A 25116-nucleotide genomic window follows, 5' to 3' on the forward strand; every position below is an offset into this window, starting at 1 on the left:
TTCAGCATTTTTCTGCACGCCATTTTTGACTCACATTTTGATGATGAAACAAAAGAAAATGACAAAGACTTTTTGAATTGGGTCATTGCCAAGTAAGTTCTTGCCACTGAGACTACAGCTGACAGCCTTTCACATTATGTGGATCTGGACTGGAACACAATGAAACATTACAAAAATAGAAAAACCAAGCGTCAACAAAAAAAAAAAAAGAAGCACATCTTCTGTATTGACCAAAACATATTTTTATTTACTCCAGGAGCATGAAACACGGCGTAAGGAACAAACAAACGCCTCTGGGTTTTTTTTTCTTCTTAGAATTATAAAGAAAAAAGGGTAAAACGCAAACACGAACAATTCACTTTTACACATCAGCTGAGAAGTAGTCTTCCTTTAGGGCTTCAGAAGCAGACAGTCTTGTAGAGGAAACCAGCAGCTTTGATAGAAGCTTGTCCAATTTGGCCTCCTGTCAAAGATAAGAGTTTGAATCATTCCGGAGTAAGAAATAAAAAAAATATTTATCAGCTTTTAAATTCTACATACCAGACCCAAACCAGAGAGCTCAACATTTTGATGCTCTTTCTCCAGGGTTCCACCGAAGTCTGGAACATGTAGCTGTGAACAAACAAGTCTCCAATCACTGACAGATTTTTTTTTTTTTAATGTAATTACGCATTCATATACAATGGACTAGAAAACTGTAATCATGTTATTATTATTATTTTGAAAACAAACGTTTACACTACATGTCAAAAGTTTGAAATAATTAAAAGAAAACTTGAGATACATATTTAAATTCCCTACCCTAAATATCAAAATCTAATTTTTGATCCATAATATGCATTGCTAAGGACTTCATTTGGACAACTTTAAAGGCAATTTTCTAAATATAGATTTTTTGCAAAAGACCAACTTCCGTTTTAAGCTCAGATTCTAAAAGAAAAACTGTATTCGGGATGTCCACGACTAAGGATTCGTCTGATCCACTAGTTCATTTTAAGAATTGTTCGACTAAGCGCACCAAGTAGACATTTCACAGTCTCTCTCTATAGATGTGTTTAGATGCATGTAATAGATTTTTCGTGCTCAAGTTCAGTCCAAGACGACAGAGAGTGCATCCTGTTTGCTTTCGTTATTTCAAAAGTATGATTTTATTGTAAGTGCACATAAATAGTCCTTACAGACTAGAAATATGTATTTCTCTTATCTGTATGGCCAACATGAGCAGTATTTTAAGAGCTACTCTTCACACTCTAATAATGCTCGGCTCACTCATATAAATACATACATATTGTAAAGGTATTATTTATATATATATATATATATCCTACCCAGAGCATGATGCCTCCAAAAGCATACATATCGCTGGCTGAGGAAGGCAGCTGACCCTTCTTTAACTCTGGATCCACCAGACTGATGGAACCAGCCACCATCCCACTGTCAGACACCCTCTGCTCCTACAAGAAAGAAATGATCATAAAAACTTTACTTTCTAAAAAAAATCAAAACCAGCTTCACTTACACATAACTTCAAATAATTTGCAGGGGGTTTTGTTTGCATGTATTTTGCATATCACACTTACAGGTGTCTTTGTGAAATCATAATCTCCAACGATGCCTTTTTCTCGCCCGATGGCGAATACGTTGTTAGGATGCAGAGATGCGTGAGTAAGAGATGCTGCGTGAAGATTCTGGAGTCCCTGAGCTACGCCCTTCATCACCTTCCTGATCTCCTAATTGGCAACAACAAAACAAAAAAGAACCAAAAAACCTTTTATGCATTACAAAAATTGTACAGGGAAGTGTTCCAATTCTGTCTGTGATGGTATTAATGCTTGATAATAAAACAGAAAAAGTTAGTGCAAGTAAATTAAAATAACATGAAAACAAAAAATCATTACATTTCATTTGCACTTACAGAATGGGAGAGTGGGGAGGATTTCTGAATGGCCCTGAGACTCCCATTACAGTAGTGTGGTACCATGATGTATGCCAGAGGATCAGACTGGACAAAACAAGACAAATTTACACATGCACTGCTGTAAAGCTGTAACACCACTGAAACAGGCAGCGAGAATCTATTATAGTAAAGGATTAAAGAGAACTTTGCCGCAAAACAGTGCCAGGAGAGGGACAGTTGTATCAGGATTCTGCTGCTGAGCTCTGTGATAGCGGGCAGATTGTTCAAGCATCTTCGCCTCTGACTCTTCATCCACAGCATAGCACTGCAAAACAACCCTCAACTTTTTAAGAAACAATCAGAAATGTACAGCGACAAGATATTCAATATCTAACAACATATCCCAGAAATATAGAAATATAGATCACGGAGTACAAAATTAGCCTATGCAATGCTATCTGAAGGATCATGCGACATTGAAGCCTGGCTGATGAAAAATCAGCTTTGACATCATAGGAATAAATGACATTCTAAAGTTTAAATCTAAAACTTATTTGAAAATGTAAAATGGCCTCGTCCCTTGCAGATTTCTCCATTTTCTCTGAATTTTTTTGACGATGTTATGCACTGTGAATGATGAGATTAGCAAAGCCGTGACATTGAGGAACTTTGTTTTTAAAGTATTATTATTTTTATGCACTCTCTGAATCAGTGGACATGATTAACAAGGGTGTAGAAACCCTGATCATAAGCCTAAAATATCCTGAAAAATGATCCCTCAAATGTGATTGGTTGATTGGAATGTTCATCTTGTACTTGGTGAAATCAAGCTCACTGTTCTTTCAATTGTGACCCATAAGCTCATGCTTAAAGGGGGTTGTTGTACCACAACGTAGACAAAACGGACGAATGCTAAATATGCTTAATGCTAGCTCTGCGATGTTCTCCCAGCTGAATCTTTTCAAAATTTCCTGCTTTTTCATTCCTTTTTGCCTCCTCCCAACTTTTTTGAGATTTGTTGCAAGCATCAAATTTGAAACAAGCTCATGTTGTGCATACAGTTATAAAAATTCTCTCTTTAAACCTGTCACGTTATCTTTGTTATATTGAAATTTTCAGATTTCACAGAATTTGTGTTGTAACAACAGTCTATAACCAACCTTCAGGACTACTTTCTGTCCCTGGAAGTCTGTGCTAAGAAGAGGTCTCCTCCCACTCAACTCTTTCATTGGCTCTGCGTCAAACATGTCTCTGTCCAAGCTCTTCAATAACAGTCCTGCAGAGCTCTTAAAAATGCATATGCATATCACTCACAGACCATAAACACACATACCTTTTCTGTGGTCAGTGAATAACCCCCCCCCCTAAAAAGTTGAAAAGGTACAGTACAATTGTGCTCATACTGTGCTATTTGGTATAATTCCTTTACATAAAACAACACTAAATTAAACAGTTTTGTTTTCTCATAAAAATGTGCAAGTACTCACCATATAGCCACTGATATCTGCATCAGGATAGATCAGTGGCAACTCAGGAAAGCCTCTGTTCATGAGGTCACACAGCATTATCTGCACAGCGACAATGGATTTTTCAGGTTTTTCCCGTTATGATAAAATATGAAAGATCTTTATACACATCTAAACATACATATTGCCGCTTCTCATGTCCGATTTCTTGAAAGAGAGCATTTCTCATCTCCGCGATCTCCTCCTTCTTCTTAAGAATCTCTGGCAGGTCCAGTTCTTCTGCCTGCAGGAAACTCAAACCGATAAACCGACCATTTCTAGTGAACGCCACCCAGCTATCCCAGTTACACCGAAGACAAAGTTAAAGTTCCCCATTTAAGCATTTTTGGCATAAAATGTGCTTTCATGTCGCTCTAATTGAATAAAAAACATCCTGCAAAGTTTTATATCTTAGTGCGGTGTGTTACCATCTCTCAAAAGAAAGAGTCGACACTGAATCACAAACATTTTAAACGAATCCAAGCCATTTCATGCTGACGTCATCGTGAAAATATGCACATCACCCACCCATTAATTGGTCTTTTTGAGTTGGTCTGAATCAAAATGCAATTTTCTTTTTGCCACAAGGTGCCAAAACCACTTTTGGAGAGGTAAAAACATCAAACCGATAAATACATTTTTAGCCCGCGGACATCTGATCTCAGAGCACCACGTACATTTTGTGAACTGCAGCCCCATCATCAGGTAGAGCTGTTCTCACCTCCTCCAGACAGCTGACTTCCACCAGTTTCCAGCGCAGCTGAGATCTCAGGCTCCTGATTTGTTTCTTCACCGCAAACAGCTCATCTGCTTTAGGAGGACCGCTCTGCCACTGATGGATTTCCTGCTTAAACTGCAATTAAACAAATGGTAAGCATAAGACAATTCTCGATGAAAACACAAAAAAAAAATCTCTTACACAACCAAATACTTTGAATGGTACATACAGTGTATATAAATTTATGAATCTCCATAAAGTGGAAATCAGTCATTAATAGAATCATTTTTTTCTAAATGAATACAAAGAGCAAATCCATTTTACCTTTGTGTTGAGTTCGTACTTTTGCCTGATTGCCTCTAACAAACTTTGTTCTCTCTGGATGTCCTGCATGGCTTTATGAAAGGCATTAAACACTATTTTCCTCTCTTGATCTTCTTTTCCCTACAAGAAGGAGAGAAAAGTGGGAATTTCCATTCAATAATTGTGGGCTTCGTTTTACCCAAAACATAGGAAATGGTAGTGATTAAGGTCCCTCTGGAGAAGACCTGGGAGTTTGTTTCCCTGCTCAGAAGAAAAAAAAAATGTGCAGATCAGGACAGAAACACTTACAGAGAATTCAGCATTTAGTTCTTCACACAAGGCATTGTCAGCATTCACGAGGATCTCATCCACACCTTCAGCAACATCATCTCCGGTCAATGAAGTTTTCTCCACCAAACATGAAAACTGAAACAAAGGCTTCACCTTAAAGAGCAGGAAATCAAGTCTTTTGATGCTATTAAAAGCCAAATAATTACCTACCAATAAATGGAGACATTAATTTGATGAAAACGCACCTTGCTAAGCTTGGCTGCCCAGGAGCTTAGAGCTAGGAGAGCGTCATCAGTAGTTTTTCGCAAACTTTGGATTTTCTGTTGTTTGTGCCACTTCCACTCGCAGAACTTCTGAAAAGAGAACTCTTCGGGCTGCTCCACCAGCGTAAGAGAGCTAAACATTGCAGTCAGTGAGGATGCAACTTCCTATACATGTGTATATATACAGAGTTCAAAATACAGTAATGAAAAGCTGGCAGGTGAAAGAAAACTAATATTAAAATGGAAAATTTCAACTTATCTAAAAGCGAAAAAAAGATACTGAAATTACTAAATGACTTAAACTGAAACTAGAACAAGGCTGAAAATAACAGTAAATAAATAGTGGTAAAATAATTCTCATGTGTGTTCCTTTATCACATACCTTAAGCTTGTTCAAGCGGCCACCGACTGGCAGCTTGTCCACCTCCTGCAGGAAGTTTTCTACAGCAGATAAGAGAGAACCACGAGCCTCATCCCTGCTGTTCACCAGTGGTTCTACTTCTGCAATCTGACAGAACACACACAAGCGATCTTATAAGCCAGTGTTTTTCAGCCACTGTGCTGCGGTGACAGGTTGTAGGGTGTGCTTGTGGGAAATTAGCAAAAACTTCCTTATGTCTATTATATTTTGTTATTATTGAAATCAGTGTTATTGGTCATTTTCGTGTCTGTTTGTGGGTTTTACAAATTATATGCTAATAATAAGCATTTAAAAGTGGTTGTGAATAAACCTTCAAAAATATGATGCACGGTTTGAAAACAGATGTTTACCTCTTCGCAATGCAAAAGGTAAATAAGTAAAGAACTGATGTTTGAATAAGTACAGTGTTCCATTTACTCAAGAAACGCTGTCTAAAGAAAGCGAATGTTTTGTGTGTTTCAAGAGCAGAGAAGGGTCTTTCCTGTCTAGTTATAGACAATACACTTTTGTATTTTTTTTTAAATATCATAGCTGTTCATTTTATATTGCGAGATTCTGGCAAAAATGTATTGACAACAAGAGAAACTGAGTTCCCATACATATACATACAGCCGTTCTAATGATGGACAAAACACAGATCTGTCACTCGCTCATCAAAAAACTCATCAACTCCATCGGCGTAAGATTTTTAGAAAATAAGTGCTAAGTGCTAGTGTCTGACCATACATAAAGCCAAAACAACAGCTCTGATGACGCAGTGTTTGTTTATTGGAAAAAAACTAATATGAATCGAATTTTACTTACAGTTTGACCACCTCTTAGATTTTCCAAAGTTTGATCATAAGCTTTCCACGCAAGCTCCAGCCTCTCTGAGCTCAAAGGCATTGAGATCCTGTGGTTCGTGATGATGGTGATAGACTCTAAAAGGTGATCTTGATCAGTGGAGCTTGGACCACTCTCCCTGAGGATCAAATCAACAATTCTAAGTCAGAAACATCAAGTCAGAAGTAGAGGAAGAAGAGAAGAAAAGAATTTGCCTCAGTTTCCTCAAAGAATCCACTTTCTTAGCCAGCTGAGACATTCTGTTTGCAAGTGTTGTAGGATGATTTTGTTCAGTGTCCTTCGTCTTCTCATAACTCTCCTTCAGTGCCTGCAAAGAACAAACGTTTATCCACATATTGCATTGCAGAACAAAGCTATTATCTGTGAATGTATGAGACTCATCAGGTTAAAAACCAGAAGAACAACAAAGTGCAGTAAACCATAGAACTATTTGCCCTACAAACCAGTGTTTGCAGTTACAATAATGGATTAATAGTATCGGTTTGCGATATCAAGGAGCAAAACAAGCTGTTTTGTACAGGTCTTGTACAGTTTTGTACACTGAACAATCAACACCTCAGTGTGTGAACCAGCTCAGCTCACCTGGAGCTCTAATTTGGCCTCCTCAAGCTGCTGCCCCAGGAGAGATGCATGCTGCTGGATGGCACTTCCTTCCTCTTTTAGCTTCTTGATCTCCATGTCCTTATCATTTATCACCTCCTTCATCATCTGGGTTTACAAAACGGCACAGCAGTCACAGATTATCTCAGGCATGTTCTCACTTGTTACAACGCTTTTTATATGTAGGAGGTTCATGATATAATAAAGTGAGATTTCTTACATCCTGAGAATTACATATCAATATGCACACTACCATTTTGTTTCTTTTATGCTTACAAAAATAATAATAAAATACATGTGTGAATTTTAACATTTTAAGCCAGGCTGTCTCATGATCCTTCAGAAATCATTATAACATGCTGATTTGATGAACAGAAAATACAGCATAAATTTAAATGGAAATCTTTTAGAAAAAAAAAAAAAGATAATTCCCAAACTTCTCAAACACTATTGTATATTTGTAAAAGTGTCCTTTTTCACGTATTAGTAATATCTATATACTTTCTATGCCTGTTTCCATATTCAAATATCTTTAAACGCAGAGAAATGGTTTTATTCACTGGTTTTACATTTGTAATCAATAACACAAGACTAAAGCAAACACGCCCAATGAAATAATGTTAAATGTATTTGAATCAATTTTCAAATGCACTGAAATGTTGACTGCAGAGTTTGTTTTCTAAATTGTACGCACACTGTTTGACATTAAAGTGATAGTTCACCCAAAAATGAAAATTTGATGTTTATCTGCTTACCCCCAGGGCATTCAAAGAACGTTAAATATTTTTTTGTTGTTGCAGTCTGTCAGTCATATAATGGCAGTCAATGGGACCCATGGCTTTAACAAAACAAAAAAACAACATACACAGACAACTTAGAGTCTTCATAGAGCTTGACTGGATGCTGTGCACTCAGCTCCAGCATAGTAATGTGCTCTGGCACAATAAACAAATGCATGGAAGCGATCTGTTGTGCATGTACATCACTCATTGTTTCTGCCGTCACGCGGCAGATGTTGTGAACAGGCTCAGGACAGGTGGACATTGTGGTGGATCAGAGGAAAAAAAAACTATATAAAAATATTTCTTGCAGTCTTGTCTCAAGACTCCAACGGATCACCATGAGGTACAGGATTTAATTTGCGTTTATCTGTATGTTTTAAAACTGTGCCATTATATGACTGACAGACTACAATGGTTTGAGTTAAAGATCTTTGTTTGTTTTCTACTGATGAGACAAAGTCACCTACATTTTGGATGCCCTGGGGGTGAGCAGATAAACAACATTGTCATTTTTTGGTGTTTTCACTGGTCTGATGTCCACAACCCCATCAGAACTGAACTGCCAGTTAGAAACATTGATTTATAATAGCTATATGTGAATGTTGTGAGAAATTAAATTCAATGGTAAATTATTTGAGAGAAAGAGAAACCTGTAGTTCAGACACTGTGTCATTGGGCACATCCTCAGCATCCTGAGATCTCAACCGCTGTCCATTTACATCAGTCTTTGAGGCCTCGATCTCGGTAAGAGGTTCTAGACCAGCATTAGGTTTCTCCACAGGCTGGAGAGGAATGGTAGTTTTCTGCTCCCTAAAACATGGATTCACACATCAGAACATCTTCATGAAGATAACTGGATGTTTATATCCTACCGTCATGATTAAAGTGAATATAATTGTTATCCTTTAAGGCAATGGTTTAAACTCAATTCTTCGAGGGCCACAGCTCTGCAGAGTATAGCTCCAACCAGCTCCAAATCACACCCTGATTAGCTGGAGCAGGTGTGTTTGATTAGGGTTTGAGGAAAACTGTGCAGAGCTGTGACCCTCCAGGAACTGTGTTTGAGACCAATGCTGTAAGACAGGGGTCATCAAACTTGATCCTGGAGGGTTGGTGTCCTATAGAGTTTGGCTCCAGCTTGCCTCAACACACCTGCCTGGAAGTTTGAAGTATACATAGTAAGACCTTAATTACCTGCTTCAGGTGTTTGATTAAAGTTGAAGCTAAACTCTGCAGGGACACCAGGACCGAACTTGGGGACCCATGCTTTAAGGTATATTCCACACAAAAAAGGAAATACTGTCATAATTCACTCACTTTCCTGTTGTTTCAAACCTGTTTTTATTTCATTCCCAAAAGAAAGAATGCTGGTAACTAAATGGTTTTGGGTCCAATTGAAAAATCCAACACTATTGCATTATCTTCATAATCTCCCTTTGTGTTCCACTAAATACATACAGATTTGGAACAACACGAGAGTAAATAAAGAAATTTGTTTTTATATCTGCATCGACCATCCCTTTAAGTGCTTTCACAAAGAGAGAGAAATCTGTATTATTGTTTGCATGTCTCAAAACTTACCTAATAATTAGAGGTTTCTGGTCTGATAATATTGGTCGCAATTTGGGCATGCATCCCAGTGGAGAGCCAAGTGTGTCCAGCTGCCCCAGGGCGTTTCTGGAGGGCCGCAGTCCTGTGCGCTCCTGCAGGTTTACTGAGGGAAGGGAGTTCTCCCTGTTTCCAGGAAGACTGACTTTGGCGAACTTGAATTTCAACAGTTCCTCACCAATGTCAAGATTCCCCTGGAAGGCTTCAACCAGAATGGTTCCGTCAAAGCAAACCGACTTTTTATGGACACGCAACTTTTTTCCGTTAATCATATTCTGAAGAAAGGACTTCCCCTAGTGACAACACAGTTGTATGAGAGCCAATGCAAAACATTTAATGGTAAACAAGTATAAGGTGCATTTAAAATCACATTCATAGGCAAGTTTTATCAGATACCTGTGAAAAAGTTGGGGATTCCTGCTCGCTTGACACGTGAAAGCCCCAGAATTTGTACTTTTTGGCAAGTCCTGTTGTCTGCAGTTCTTCTGGGAGTTCAACTAAATCAGATCGACCGACAATTTCTGTATTTCCATAGTCGATGTACAAAATGTAGAACTGAGAAAAAAAAGACAAAGCATCAGAATTTTGCCAATTATTCATGAAGTTGTCATTAAGTGACTACTCAGTTCCTTTGTTCACCACTATAAAAATTACAACAAGAAATAATAGCCTTTTTTGATAAAATCGTTAAATCGATCATGCATCATACTGTATATAATATATATACTGCATAATGTATATTGTTTCAGTTTGGTTGCTATAATGAATTTACTTGATCATCTTATAGCTCCGTTCACTATTTTAGAAAGCAAAACAGCAGATACTTTTGGTGTCTGAGTAAATTAATCGTGATTGACTGCATTTAATTGCAATTGAAACAAATAATTTTTTACAAACTTATACTTAAATAAGTGGTGCACTTTGGAGCATTTTATTTTAGCAGCCTTAGTTTCAGGAATAATTTTTCTCATTCATTTTTTCCCCATAGGAATTTTTAATAAAGCTTTTGATTAGAAGTTATAAATAAAATCTTTTCATGCACCTTGTCTTCTGTTTGCTGTTGCACAGTACACCTGTACCAGCACTTGTCCTCTGAATATCTTGCCCCATAGACCTACAGAGAAAGCGGAGAAGGGTCAGATCTAACCTTTTTGACCTTTACCGTTTGACCATATTTGACTTGCCTTGTGTGAACTTGGTCTTCCCATGAGTATAGGTGAGCCGGGGCATTTTTCTGCCAGCGTAAAATTGATCTTCTCATTTATTTTGTCTGTCACATTCTGATGAAACAAACCCCAAAGGATTTAAAAAAAAAAAAGCATACTACGCATTTCTGTAAATAAATATACTAAACATAAAAACCAGTAACTTTAAAAGCAATGTTGTAGCAGTTTAAAGTTTTGACACAATAAACTAACCGTTCAGTCTGACATTAAAGGAAAGGTCACGTCAAACGGACTCGGTAAACGGTAAACATTAAAGCTAGGTTTACCAACCTGAGCCCAAAACGTGATGGCATCCACAACATGAGTGACAATCACCAGTTCCACTATATCAAGAAAAACAATAAGCAAAGTTCACTGAACAAACAAACAATATCGTAGGGAAAACCACGAGGAAAGCGGCAACTTACTTTTTTCCGGCTGAATTAGGGACTGGTCCATAAGATTTGCCTAAAGTCAACAAAATGGAAGTTATTACAAACGTTTTAGTTTTCCGTTGAGTTCTAACGATCGCGATATTCGTTTATTTTGAATACGAAGTCGCATTAGTAACATGTAGCGACCTGCTAACGTTACTGAAGTGTTCATTGCTAGCACGCAGATCTATTAAAAAAACGGCTTTGTAAATTGCTTGTATATAACGACAAATATATTGGTAATAAGGCAAACTTTTCGGTTTTAATAATGAGGAAAGTCACCACAGTTGTCTTGTAGCGTTAGCTTGAGTGTTTTGCCGTTCTTAGTAAATGAAGGATATAAGTTACTGGTTATTTTAATGCTAACATTGCCACTGTATTTTATTTTAATTTTAACTAAAGCTGAACATTAATTTAGGTAAATGTAAAACAATAATTCCGAACCTTATCAAAAAATAAAACAACATAAAATCTCGTGTTTGTTTTCGGTGTCGTCCATTGAGAACGATTCAAATCTTTTTTTAATGAATCACTTGAATCGGTTTGAACTAACCCATGACGAATCATGCGACTTCACGAAGCAACAACCGAAAACTGAATCGATGTGCGAATATTAATTTAAATAATATTAGTATTAAATATGAAATGTTATATTAGCATTTAATTTAATATAAAATATTTATTATAAGTATGTCTGTTCCTGTATATATAATAGTAATGTTTCTATGAATAGAATATAATGCAATAATTCTTAATATGCACTGATATAATATCTATGTTTTATTTTTTCTGAGGTCAGTTTAATCCAATAATACATATAATAGTAATATTAGATAAGCTAAGCAAACATTATGATACAGATAGAAAACAACTATTTGTACTGTACACTTTTAGATGTTTTATTCTTGCAAGGGCAGTAGAAGAAGCCCACTTTCTCTTACACCTGAGCAGCAAACAAGATGGTCATTTATTTATTTATTTTTGGCAAATTCATTGTTTTGTGTAACTAAATTCACATTACATGCATCCGCTACTTAAAGTACTGTTCCATACGTTACTGCAGAGCTGATTGGCTAATATCGTATATGAACGTTTTATCAATAAACTGCAAGCACAAGCATAAAATCATTCTTTTTTGAGAACATTCATATGTATGTGTCCACCCCCAGATTCATCCTCCTTCAGCGTGGCCGTCGTGAAGCAGGAAGATGATACAGAGTTCTGCAGCAGGTTTCTGAGATGTCTGTGGGTGTTGACAATAGTCACCCAGTTCCACTTTCTCTCAACAAACTGAAAGACCAAACTGATCTTTCCTCTGGAAATGGCAAGTAATCTCAAACATTGTTATATGAATTTAATGTAAGCATACCAGTATGAATGATAACCAGAGAGGCATTTTGTGACAATATTTAATTAAAACTTGAATTAAAATAATCTATATTTAAGGATGCGCTAAAATTAAAACAATAACATGTACTAATTTGAACACTCCCTGTGACTGGGTGTTATAAGTCTGTTTGTCTCTCAAAAAAATGAATCGCTGTTGTACTCTCAATTGTAAGTTGCTTTGGATAAAAGCGTCTGCAAAATGACTAAATGTAAATGTAAATGTAATAACATATTGATGTTATTTACATCACAACATTATAATGTACTGTATGAACAAATACACTTTTCTTACGGTCACATTTAACTGTATTATTGCATTATTTGTGTTTTTACAGATTAAGCAAAGATCATCTAAAAGTACAAACTAGGGCTGTCAAATCGATTAACCGTGATTAATCGCATAGAAAATAAAAGTTTGTCTAAGTGTCTACTTAGTATATGTGACTGTAATGTCTACTGTATATGTTTCTATGTATATAAACACACACGCACATACAAAATATTTATATATATATATACATATATATATATATATATATATATATATATATATATATATATGTATATATATATATATATAAGAAATATTGATATGTATAATCACATGACTAATAGTAAATAAATACAAATAAATATGGCATATTTATTAAATGCACGTGTTTGTATTATACATTTAAATATGCACAGTACATACACTATATTGCATAAACACAAACTTTTACTTCATTTCCATAATTCCTGAACGAATCAGTCGTTCTAATGAAGACATTTACCGCCACCTGCTGGCAGTTTTAGTTTATTATTTAGAATATAATTTAAAATAATTAAAAATAAAAATAAATATAATGATAAAACGTTAAAGGTATCGTTCACCACAAATTAAATTAGGTACCTGAATGGTTTATTTTCTTTGTATTAACAAAAAGTATTGAGATGTTAATCGAATTATCCTCTTTTATGTTCCATAGTTTATGTTTATGTATATATTTATGTTTAATCAACTAACATATTTCTAATGCTACAATTTGTAATGTTATGTAACTCAAAAATAGCTGTTTAAATGATCTTTTATGAGTATTTTCACTGTCAAATCTATTTTGCAATTGATTAGATTAATTAATCGAAACATCATGTAATTAATTAATTTTCAAATAATGAAAAAAAAATTATATAAGCATATAATACTAAATATTGTAAGTGATATAATAACCTTTTCAATAAACAATACACTTTAATATTTCAAAGATATTATAATTGAGCTATACACTGTAAAAAACATTAGTACAATTTATGGTAAAAAACTATATGAAAAATATGGTATTGACATTTTAGGTTTTACTGTTTTAAATTAAATTACACTTAAATGTCGCAATTTCATTAACTGATATAATGTTAATATATTAACCTATTAAAGTATTGAAATCTGGTTTGCCCCTTTGAAATACGCTGATAACCACCAAAAGCAGGTGGTGATGAGAAAGTCACATGATGAACACAAGCACATCATTCACACAAACACTAAACACCATCACCAACTAAAATATGTAATAAACATTAATTTAACCACATATGCAACATATGACCCTAATAAACATAACTGATAAGAAAAACTAAGAAGAAACATAGTCATTTTAAAGAAAAAAAAGAATCAAATTCAAACTAAATTTGAAATACAATGCAGGGAATTCTGAGAATGTCAATTTATGTTGCTTCCACACCATTCTGAAGCAGATTTTATATTCATTTAAACCTTAATTTCACAGTGAAATCAATTTAGAGAATCTATGAAAGGCTAAAATAAATAATAAATGATTTTCAGGTGCTGTCAGTAACATCAGACCACAAGGAGGTGCAAGATCTCTACAAAACTCAAGCATTATACAACTGATCAGAGTATTGCAGTGTCCATAAGTAAAGTCCGATATTGAAAATTGAGAATTTTGGTCTGTAAAAAAAAGCAATGTTTTTAAATGAGAAGGAGTGTAATGTAAAGTATGGCTTCTTGGTCTTGGTTCACGTCAACTAAATGAATAAAATGCTAATAAAAGCATTTTCAAAAGATTTAGGGCTCCTCGTGAATCTGAGTGTAGTTCCAGGCAAAAAGAGCTGAGCGATGGAGAGAGGTGCAGACATGACATTTTAACAGTTTTGCTGGTCCGAACCAGAGTGTGAACAGTGGCTCTGATGTTCATTTATATAACCTCCGGCCTCCAAAGTACGCAAGCCAGGGTCTCGCCTGATCTTGGCGGCTGACATGGATGTGTGAAGACAGGGACGGAGGCAGGAGACGGGTGCTTTATGGCTCCACGGCCCCATGGTCTACAAAGAGACACTTGTATTGCTGGCCTCTTCTGTTTGCTGGCAGTGTTAGACAGGTTTTCAGTCACGTCTGCAAGGTTTGCAACATGCTGACATAAACGTTCTGGTGTATTTGTGTGAACATAGGTTACGGTAATAATGCCGGCTATCAGCAAGTCATTGTGGGTTGTTTTTTTCTTCAAGCGTATTTGTAAGCTGTCTCAAATAAACGTTACAAACATTAATGAGCAGTGGCCCCATAAGTATTTGGACCCTCATGGCACTTCATAACTATTTGATAGATATATTGATAGTTAATTTTGCATGAACTCTCTCTTTTGTATGTTTTCATACAATCTTTTTAGGTACTTGCTTTTTACCCCAATACAATTTTACCTCATAAAATACAGTTTTCTCATTAGATTGGGTTCTGATTGGCTGTATTGTTATGTCACGCTTTATTTTGGCATTTTTTTTTTTTTATTTTATAAATGAACAGCTCACAAAAATATCTGTGAAATGTATTACTAGAAAAATGCTTGTGCTTTTTAAAACAGTTGCTTCTCAAAATCATTCAAAGCATTCGAAATTCCACCCTTTCTACAACATCTGGTTAAAGCCTTGTAAATGCAACAAGCAAAATCCCAGTGAAACGTTTAATAATGTTTTTGTGACATTTTAGCAACTTAAATTGTAAAAGTGACTCAACCTTTTTATTGGCTCATTTATAAGTTCACTGATCAGCTGTAGGGTGCCTCATTTACTAAAATTAGGTGACTTTGTCATCTCAAATCACAGATTTGAAAGATTTAAACAGTTTTGGAGCTTCTTAACTTGTGTTTCATATCATTTGCTGTGCTACTTCTTCCCCATTTTATATAATATTTTGTGTGCAGTGACACGCATAAATTATGGGCCAATTGCATACTCTTTAACTGCTCATATAGAGAGGAGAAGCGGTAAGAAAGAGGAATAGACATACAAAGAAAAAGAGAGAGAGAGAAACCAGATGGGAATTTTGAATTTGGGTCTGTGTATGTGTGTCTTAGAGAAAGGGAGCCTCTTATTCTCTCTCAGCAGGAGTTTGGCCTAAACTTCGGCCTAGTCTCGTCTGCCCAGCAGGAGACTTTCCTGAGCTGACTGCCCAAGGGAGGGGCACCTGCCCCTGCCACAAACACTGCAGCACAGGCAAGGGAGCGTGAGGATGGAAAGACACTCAGGATTCCAGGAACAGGAACATGTGTTGGATTTATGAAGCACACAGGTAACACAAAACGATGCAGTGAAAAAAAAAGAAAAATATTTCCCCCCATACGCACCTCTGAGGTCTGTCTTCAGCCGCTTTCTGCTGCCTCCTTTGAAATGAAGGGTTTCTCTCCGGCACAGTCGCAGTGGTTATTGTTGGAAATCTCAGCTATACCAGCTCTTGGTGACTACCAATATAAACTGACAGCTTATGGATTTGCTGCCCTCCCTCATGGCAATATTTTCCACTGTTTGGGTTTGCTGGATTCTAGCATATGTTTGAAGTTTATCACATGCTCAATCATTCAGACCCTCTTGAGAGAGAACAACAGAGAGAGGGTCCGGGTTTAGGACCCCAGACTCTTCCAGCTGAACTTGAATATCGTCATTCAACTATAAGGCTAGAACAGAGGACTTATAGTATCATGTTAAATTCTATTTAATTAATCTATCAACCCTGCAGCCTAAAAAATTCTTCTCATTTACTTACCTTTTCTTGAGTCATTCCAGTCTGACCCCATATTATTTCCTTTCTTTTATGTTATGTTATGTTTGGCAAAAAATGTTCAAGCCTCTCTTTTCCAATTTTGCCGTGATTCATACAGCCAATCTCCAAAAATGCAATATAATCTCACAGGAGTTGTCCATATGATTAATGTTCTATATTTCAAGACTTATGGTAACTTTGTGTGACAAACGGACCCAATTTTATGCCAGCATCCACTATAAATAGTACACCAAATAAAAAATAAAAACTTGTGGTTTAGATACGCAAAAATGGGCTGTACCCTACGCTATGGTAGGATTAGGGTCATGGGGCAGGTAAATTGCATATCATATTCACGTCAGCAAGTTTTTTATCATTTGCATGCATAAATGGCATAGCCTATTATATGCACGCCAAACACCTGTCTGTCATACGACAATGTCCATTTTTGCGAGTTTTCATTTTATTTGCGACATCGCCATAAGGGCCATTTTTATGTTACTTTTTTTGGAACTTGACTGTCGAAATCATTCAGTTTTGCTTGTTTGGAAGACAGAAGCTCAAACATGCCGCTTGAAATACAGAGCAAGCAATACATGAGGTGCAACAACGCGGGGTGAGTAAATGGTAAACTATAATAATCTCTTAAATAACCGCAGAAAATATGCACCACAAACATGTTTATCACAGGTGCAGTGTGTATTGAGAGGACATCATTTATGACTTTCAACGGCCACACTATGAGGTAGGAACATATTACATATTACTCCTTCAACGTGCTCTGATGTCCTTCAGGTAAATGGAAACACATGCCCAAAGAAAATGAAAAGAGTAGGGAGGTGCACACATCAGGTCCTCATGGAGTCCCATGTTAGATGGCGTACTTCCAAACTACATACAGACTGGATGGATGTGTTAGACCAAATGAGGAGAACATCACCGTTGCATAAAAACTGTGCTTAAACACAGATTAGGTGTTTAATGATTAATATGTTATGTATCTAGATGATCTATCTCACATACAGCATTTATAAAATACCTTTAACAACTGCCAAGTCCCAGAAAGATCCCCGAGGAGCTAAGGACACCCCCATGACTCAGAGATGCAGAAACGTCTGCAATCTTTTCAGCAATATTTGTTCGTGTGCGTCACAGAGCAGCAGGCAACCACAAACCAATGCAGTGCTGCCATTCAACAATACGCACGAATTGTACAGATTGCAAATACAAGGTTAGTCTGTAGTCGTCTGTGGCAATGAGTCACAACAAACAGCGTGAACAAGTTTACTAACCTTGCGTGAAGGTCTAGGCACACACACACATTTGTGGGTCAGTTTCAGAAAGTGCAAAAAGCTGATACAGACTCAATAAGGCTCATATTATCCAATGAAAACACGGTCACATCCAAGCACTGCAGTGCAATACACACACACCCCATGCAAGACCCACAAAAAACTGAATGCTAGCAAAAGCATAGTCCGGGCCAATGCAGACACATAAATAAATGCTTCCTGAATGAAAACCATAATTCATTTTATTTCATTTGCAGACTCGATCTCCCCCGCTCTCTTCTTTTCTGTGTTTTTCTCTTCATTTCTTATTAATTTCTCTCACATTCCGTCTCTTTTCACTGAAAAACTCACTCATCTGCTATTGTAATAAGGACAGTATTGCTTTACAGTGTTATGTTTCTGCAGTATCATTTAGGCAGTGGGGTTCTTCGGGTCAGGAAATCTTCTAAAGCTTCCCAGAGGACTCACTTAGTTCATGAAGCATTCTGCTGGTGTTCTTACATAGAATATTTCTTTATTGCATATTATGATAAGCACCAGATTTATATGATTATTATTTCAGGCAAGCTTTCTTGTGCAAAGCAATGCATTATTTAACAGGAACACATAACAAATACAATAGAGATATGCCAGGGAAAAAAAGTGTAGTTTCATTCAATACAGTACGATTTTTTTTTTCTCTATTGTCTATTAACATACAAGAAAAGAGTTGTAAATGCAACGAATCTGTGAAGATGTGCTGTTGGGGAAAAAAGTATATTTTTAAAAGTGGTTTAAAATTCTAAATTTTGTTTACAATCACATAATTCACTTAATAAAAAAAAAAACAGGTAAAAAATGACAAATTATTCATATAAGGTGCCAATAAATACACAAAGTCAGAACTATAACAGGTCTGTTGGCTAAAAAATTGATTTTAGTTGAGTATAATGAAGTACCTCATGGAGAACATAATGTCCTATTGAAGAATGAGAGATTGTGTGTCTTGGCTTCATGACAGAAGTGATTTATCCTCCTTAACAGAGCAAACTCTGACACGTTCTTTAGCTTTGAGCCAAATCTATACTATGTAATTTCTTCTTTGCACTTAGACTAATAAACCAATTTGGTAGTTAAATGGTTCACACCTGTTGTTAGACCATCCCGGGGCGATTCATCCTGACAAAGCTTGTTTGTCCCTTTCAAGTTGACCCATAAAACAGATGTTTCACACGTTTTAGTCCACTAATATCTATCAGCAGTTTGACCGGAATTGTTTCCTTTCTGCTTTAAAGGCGACGAACCCTTAACACTTTCACATGAATTCATCACTTAGTATTTCATTTTGGATCGCAGGGACCTTAATACACAATGCTGGTCAGATTCCCTATAACTATACATGTAGTCCAGGGAGCTAAGAACGCACACCATCACTGCCTTGGATTACAGAGTATTACTAATTGTACAGCACACATATAAAGCTATAATCACTAAGCCCTTAAAGGGTTAGTTCAGCCTAAATTGAAAATTCTGTCATTAATTACTCACCCTCATGTCGTTTCGAACCTGTAAGATCTTTGGAACACTAAGGAAGATATTTTCAATGAAATCAGCTATCTGCCCCTCCATAGGCAGCAGCACAACTGAAATGATCCAGGTCCAGAAACAACAGGTAAATACAGTAAAACAGTCCACTGTGACATCGGTGGCTCAACTTCAGTTTTGCGAGAATACATGAAAAAATTTTCTGGAGCAAAGAAAACAAAAACAACATAATCTTCTCCCCCGTGTTACATCTTCTGCATTTTATAGAGTATCACAATGTATATATATGCTTGCTTTCTGCCGAGTGTGAACCACGTTAATTACGTCAAATACGTTCTTAAGTAATCTCCAAAATGGACGGAACACAGTGGAGAAGAATGGTTAAGTAAATTATTTTTGTATTTTTGCAGTGTGCAAAAATCACTGCGTTTGCATGTTTTCGTAGCGTCGGAAACTAAAGTTGAGCCACTAATGTCACATGGTCAGTTTACAGATGTATTTGCTAATGCTACGTTTCTAGACCTGGGAACACATCAGTTGTGTTTCTGTCTACGGAGGGTCAGATCGTCCCCAGGTCTCATCAAAAAAATATTATTAATTTGTGTTCCGAAGATGAATGTAGGTTTTACTGGTTTGGAACAACATGAGGGCAAGTAATTAATGACAGAATTTTAGTTTTAGGGTGAACTAATTTAGGGTGAACCAAAAGTCTTATTGGTCATGGGCTGCGTGATGGCCAAAATTATTGTTATTGTGGTTCAGAGCTGCCCTTGTGGCAAAGTGGGGCACTTATGGTCTTCCTGCTGGTCCGTCTGCGCTTGCCTGTCAGCAGCGTGTAGAAGAACGGATTCACACATGAGTTCCCGTAAGTCAACCCTGTGAGGATGCGATTAATGGTCACCTGTGTGCCCACCGGCACCAAGCGCAGAACCTCAGGCCTGTACAATGGTAGAAGTTGCCAGATCCAGAACGGAAGGAAGCAAGCCCAGAAAGTCAGCACAATCCCCAGGATGAGGAGCAGGACTTTGGGACGAGGTGCACGGGGTGGGTAGGCATTGCTTCCCCCGACCCAAGCTGGTTGCGTCTGAGATACCCAATAGAGTCTCCCTAAAGCTGCATACAAAGCTCCGATGGCCAGTCCTGGGCCAAGGATGCTGGTGCAGAAGAGCACGCTGAGGTAAGCTTTCGAACTCTGCTCATCCCAGGCGGGAACGCACAACTTGCCCTCCTGGTTCTCTCCGTCTTCAAGGTGCAAGGTGATCATCATGGGCAAACTGAGAGCCACGGCAAAACCCCAGGCCAAAGCCACTCTCAGGAGTCCAGAGGACGGCGTGGACGAGGCTGCCAACGGATCTGCGACGGCTCGATATCGATCCAGGCTCATAGCAGTGAGGGTGAAGATGCTTGCGTGCATGGTGAGCAAGTCCAGACTGAGAAGCAGCCGACAACCTAGTTCACCGAAGGCCCAGTCAGATGCCAGGCTGTCGTACACGATGAAGGGGGCGGTGGAGAGGTACACCAGGTCTGCCAAGGCCAGACTCAGAACCTGCAGGTGGAGGGAAGAAGACGAGGAGGACGAGGTGGGAGAAGAGGAGGGAGAGAAAGAAGGAGAGGAAGTGCCGAGGCAGGAGTAACAACAGGCAGGAGCGCTACGCCGCCTTCTTGACATCCTCCGGCGGCGAATGAGAAGCCCCAGGGTGTAGAGGTTGCCCAGAATGCCCAGCAGAGAAAGGAGGGATAGGAAAAAGCAGAAGAGAGCTGTGGAGGCTATGCTTGGGGATGGGGAGAGAGAGGGAGAGGACGAGGGAAAGGACAGGTTAGTGAGAAAAGGGAAGGTGTATGAAGGGGAAGGGGAAGAGGAAAAGGAAGTGGATCCAGAGACGTCCATTTGTCTTGAACAGCAAGATGAGTCCCAAGATGAGTTACCGTCCGCTGAGAGAAGGAGGCCAGTGGTAACTTCAGAGTGTTTTAGAGTAACTAGTACTGAGCCCAGGTTATCAGGGAGTCCAAATTAGAAAGAGGGAGCTGTGAGCGGACTGCTTTAATGGGTGAGGCAGAAGAGAGAAGGAAAAAAAGAGAAAAGGAAATGGTAATTTTATAAACTTAGTTGACACCTTTTGCCTTTATAATGTTTTGTTAACATCTTTTCATGTAGTTTAGGTTTGACATAATCTGATTGTTTTAAGCAACCTGTCAGTATTAGACAGAAGTTATGTTGGTTACATATGTGTGTTAATAGGCGCTTTTGAACTTGGCTTGAGGGGTAGTAACTATAGCAACAGTAGGCTTTATCGTGGATTTACATGTTTCTAATGTAATTAATCATAATTAATCAATGTTTATTTATATTTTTAAGGATTATTTTTGTTGCTAAAAGTCTTTAAGATTCTGAATTCGTCATTTATGAAAAAAACTGGAAAAAAACTGTGCGCGCAAAAAAATGATAAATAAATAAATAATAGGTCTATATGATCAATTTGCTTACTGCTCGAGTTTTTTTGTTGTTGTTTTGTTTCGGAAGTCCACAGAAATACACTAAATACACTTGTAAAATTATTATTATTATTACTGCTACTATTACTCCAGTTATTACTCAAATATCCTACAAGCACGGCATGCGACGTGTGCGATTAATTTTCTCAATAACTGACGAAATTCCTGTCTAAAAAAATAATAATGAGAAATTACCTGAGTTTGAACTCTAGTTAGTTGTACTTTTATTAGTTATTATTTAAACAAAACAACCTAACTGCAGTTTGATTGATATTAATTGGAATGCTGGATTAAAAAAAACATGATTTCTGAACATTTAGGGCTATGTGTTTGTGCAAACGAACTCTTTATATAGGATCTTTAAATTTCATGCAGCCGACGTCATAAAGCGGCAAGGCTCTTGGGAGTTCTATTCTTCATCATTATGACGGGTGTGAAGATCAAAGCCCCGCCGGGGGCGCGCGGACACTTGCGGGAAAGAATTTAGGTGGCACATGGTGACCCTGAGAGAGACGGGTTACGAGCTGCTGTTGATGTGGCACAGCGCCCTTTTACCGGGGTGCTTTAAATAACACCTTTCTTACCGCGACTGAAAGATTTGCTAAGTGTTAATTAATTTATCAATTCGATACAAACACGTTTTAGAGATAAGCAATAAGACAATTTAACAAAAGCTACGATTGTGTTAGTAAAAATAATTTTTGACTAATTTTAGGAGCTGAAAGTTAACCGTGCCAAATGAGCCCCGCTCCCATAGTCATTTCAACTCATGCAATTTATTGTTTTTCTATAGCCTAATATAAAAATGTCGAACACGGTAGGCCTATGTCTGCATTGAATTATGAAGAGCTTTAACGCTATCTGAGCTGCAGGAGTGACATCCTTCATTCACGAGGTGACGGAAAAAGTGTGTACAGCGTGTAAAACATTTAAACGACTCGAGGGGACAACTATATTGAGGGGAGAAAGTATTACGTTAATGAACGTTAACCGACAAAGCAGAGACGCACAGACCAGCGCTATGTCGTCTTGCTTAAATAATTTTTATATAGGCCAGCATTCACACAAGCCATTCACCTGTTAAAAGAAATAGAAATATCACATCTGACCAGACGGGGAGGGCTGTAACACTTTCCATACAGCTAATGTACTTACGGGAAGAGACTAAACAGAACGGGACAGCGTAGGCCAGCTGACACAAACCTACACCTTTTGTCATGTTAGCGTGTTTTATGCGCATTTCTCTATACTTGGTTTTATTCGAAGTAAGTGAAACGAGACTCGTTGTGCGAAAGCTAATTAGTTCGAGCAAGTTAAATTGATAAACGCAGGCTATACGCTAGCTACATGTAAAACGTAAGCGCTTTATTAAAAGGCGAGGGAAAGATTGTAAAAACAGCAGTCTTTGTGTTTGACGTAGCATAGTTTGTATGAATTCGTTAGCAGACACGCGTGGTAATATAATGTCCTATTAAAGTGAGAAGAAGAAAAAAAAACACTGCAGATGTCAAAGCAAAATGTGTCACGGCACTTTCCGGTCTTCCCTTGTATTTATTATAAAATAAAAGGCTTGACGGTTGCATGCGAGAACGGCGTGTTCATAGACAAGATTGTTATTTGTTATTCTAGATTCTATATAAGAAATAATACTGTAATAAATACAAAAGTTATAAACCTATTTCGTTTCATTTTTGAGCAACAGACGAACGAAATTGATCGGACTAATATGCTAACACAGCAGCCAGAATAAACGTTATTTTTTTTTTATAATCCGAAAATCGTCTTACCCTTAATTGAGTGTTCAGAGATGGCATGTTCCATAGGTCGACCTGTATCCACGCTTAAAGAGGCGAACATCACACTTTACAATATCCTAATTAAATTCTGTCTTTACAAGGTATAAATCAAGGAGCCCGGTGAGATGTTGATGTTCCTCTGAGGACAGACTTAAAGAAACTTTAGGATGGTGTAGAATATCTCTGAGTCACAGCCAGTCCACTCCTCTCCTCTCACTCTTATGTTGTCTGAAGCAAATGAAGGGAGGGATGAGAAGAAGCTGTGCTGAAAGACTGGAGAAGGAAGGGTGTCTTTAATAAAGACCCACACACTATTACGAATGGCTTTGGATGGAGACGATTGATCTTCATCGGCGGACTGAATGATGTTTAGTCTCTAACCCCGACTGATGTTTGCGGTGTTATAATAAACTTCTCTCCTGTGATCAGATACCTTCAGCTTATTCTTAACCAACGCTTTTATGAGTGAAAAGCCAGTGCTTTGGGGCAGTATTTACCAGTGCCAAAAGCAATACAGTCGGTACACCATAGGAAAAACACTTGTAAATGTCAGAGAACAATATTTACGTCCACCATCCATCAAAGTTATTTGGGTTCGGGAGTATGCAAGAAACATCTGAGGTAATATTTATGAGAGAGCCGTAAGAATTACAGCAACAAACATGAAAAGGTACGTAAAATGATTTCAGTTATACAGGTACTCGGAGGACGAATGAACGTATTATTAAACCCATTATTTGAGGCTGAACTGAATCATGCGTGAAAAATGTTGGATGGGATTCTGTTACGCGTCACAATCCAAACCACAGCTGAGGCAGTGAAAACCATTTAATCACTTGAAATACGGTATTGCTCCCTAACGACCATACAGGAATACATAACCATTAATGGACAGAAAACGTTTCAGTGGAAAGACATTTTCACCTCCTTAGTCACGCAGAAGTTAAAATGATGCATGGTGTGGATATCTTGCATTTCTGATCAGACTAAAGTATGCTGTCCTGTAGAAGCGCTTGAATGGATTCTTAAAGGGATAGCACACCAAAAAAACTGTGGTTTATGCACCATTGTGTCATTTTAAACCTTTACGGCTTACTTTCTTGAAGGAGATGTGGTATAAAATGTTTGTTTTTTGACTATGACAGTCAGTGGGGTCCAGTGTTGTTTTAGAGTTTTACCACATTGCCAGTAAAACAAAAAAAAAGGAACAAAAGCTGTCACTGGGGTGGGACACTTTTGTACCTTTTAGGTACTAATGTGTACATTTTAGGTACAAAATTTTTTATTTCTCAAAACAGTATGTTCTGATGTCTGAACAATTACAATAGTTTCTTGTTCGCATCAGATTTCAGTTTTAGATTGATTTAATCAAACTGTGTGTATTTTGCCATGTGTGCATAAGAGTACATTTGCACAAAATCTAAATACACATGGCATGATCAAAACTGATGAGTTAATTGAAATTTCCCCCAAAAAAAAAACATGCATGGTATTATAATATCAAACTAAAACTATTACAACAGTCGAAAAACCCTTGAGATAACCTTTTCCAATAATTACATAATTGTGGCATCCATATTTGTAATTGCGATTAGAAATGTAATTAATCGAATGCCTTCATTTAACAAAATCTGTCAGACATGAGTGTATATTGCATAAATTTCAAGGACATAGAGTGGATATAATGTCTGCTTAAAAGGCAAATAGAAAAACGTCTGGAAA

The 25116-nt window shown here is 37.4% G+C and overlaps 2 protein-coding genes across 2 annotated transcripts; both read right to left on the bottom strand.

Annotated features, from left to right (window-relative positions):
* Nucleotides 1–224: 224 nt before the first annotated feature.
* On the bottom strand, nt 225–11353 carry LOC122360918 (serine/threonine-protein kinase 31-like). Its single transcript, XM_043261756.1, has 25 exons — nt 11315–11353; nt 10865–10904; nt 10728–10780; nt 10416–10511; nt 10274–10345; nt 9628–9786; nt 9205–9524; nt 8274–8433; nt 6824–6949; nt 6436–6548; nt 6203–6359; nt 5360–5485; nt 4960–5142; nt 4733–4849; nt 4445–4564; nt 4124–4255; nt 3545–3646; nt 3385–3465; nt 3058–3183; nt 2103–2222; nt 1916–2002; nt 1581–1730; nt 1329–1454; nt 541–612; nt 225–463 (listed from the first exon to the last, which is right to left on the bottom strand). Exons 2-25 carry the CDS (start codon nt 10893–10895, stop codon nt 362–364), a joined length of 2931 nt encoding a protein of 976 aa, XP_043117691.1. The 5' UTR covers nt 10896–10904; nt 11315–11353; the 3' UTR covers nt 225–361.
* Nucleotides 11354–19356: 8003 nt separating this feature from the next.
* On the bottom strand, nt 19357–21107 carry uts2r3 (urotensin-2 receptor 3). The gene has a single exon (XM_043261748.1). The coding sequence runs from the start codon at nt 20991–20993 to the stop codon at nt 19854–19856; it is 1140 nt and encodes a 379-aa protein (XP_043117683.1). The 5' UTR covers nt 20994–21107; the 3' UTR covers nt 19357–19853.
* Between the last annotated feature and the right edge of the window lie 4009 nt (nt 21108–25116).

The sequence above is a fragment of the Puntigrus tetrazona genome, chromosome 16, assembly GCF_018831695.1.
Source record: "Puntigrus tetrazona isolate hp1 chromosome 16, ASM1883169v1, whole genome shotgun sequence".
NCBI lineage: Eukaryota > Metazoa > Chordata > Actinopteri > Cypriniformes > Cyprinidae > Puntigrus > Puntigrus tetrazona.

Bases quoted from the DNA above. Each gene is read 5' to 3' on its own strand.
- LOC122360918 (XM_043261756.1), bottom strand. From the start codon at position 10,895: ATGGACCAGTCCCTAATTCAGCCGGAAAAAA. The intron at 10,512-10,727 runs GTTGGTAAACCT...TTGTTTCATCAG, and splicing joins CCATCACGTTTTGGGCTCAG to AATGTGACAGACAAAATAAA. The intron at 1,455-1,580 runs GTAAGTGTGATA...TCTTTCTTGTAG, and splicing joins ATGATTTCACAAAGACACCT to GAGCAGAGGGTGTCTGACAG.
- uts2r3 (XM_043261748.1), bottom strand. From the start codon at position 20,993: ATGGACGTCTCTGGATCCACTTCCTTTTCCTCTTCCCCTTCCCCTTCA.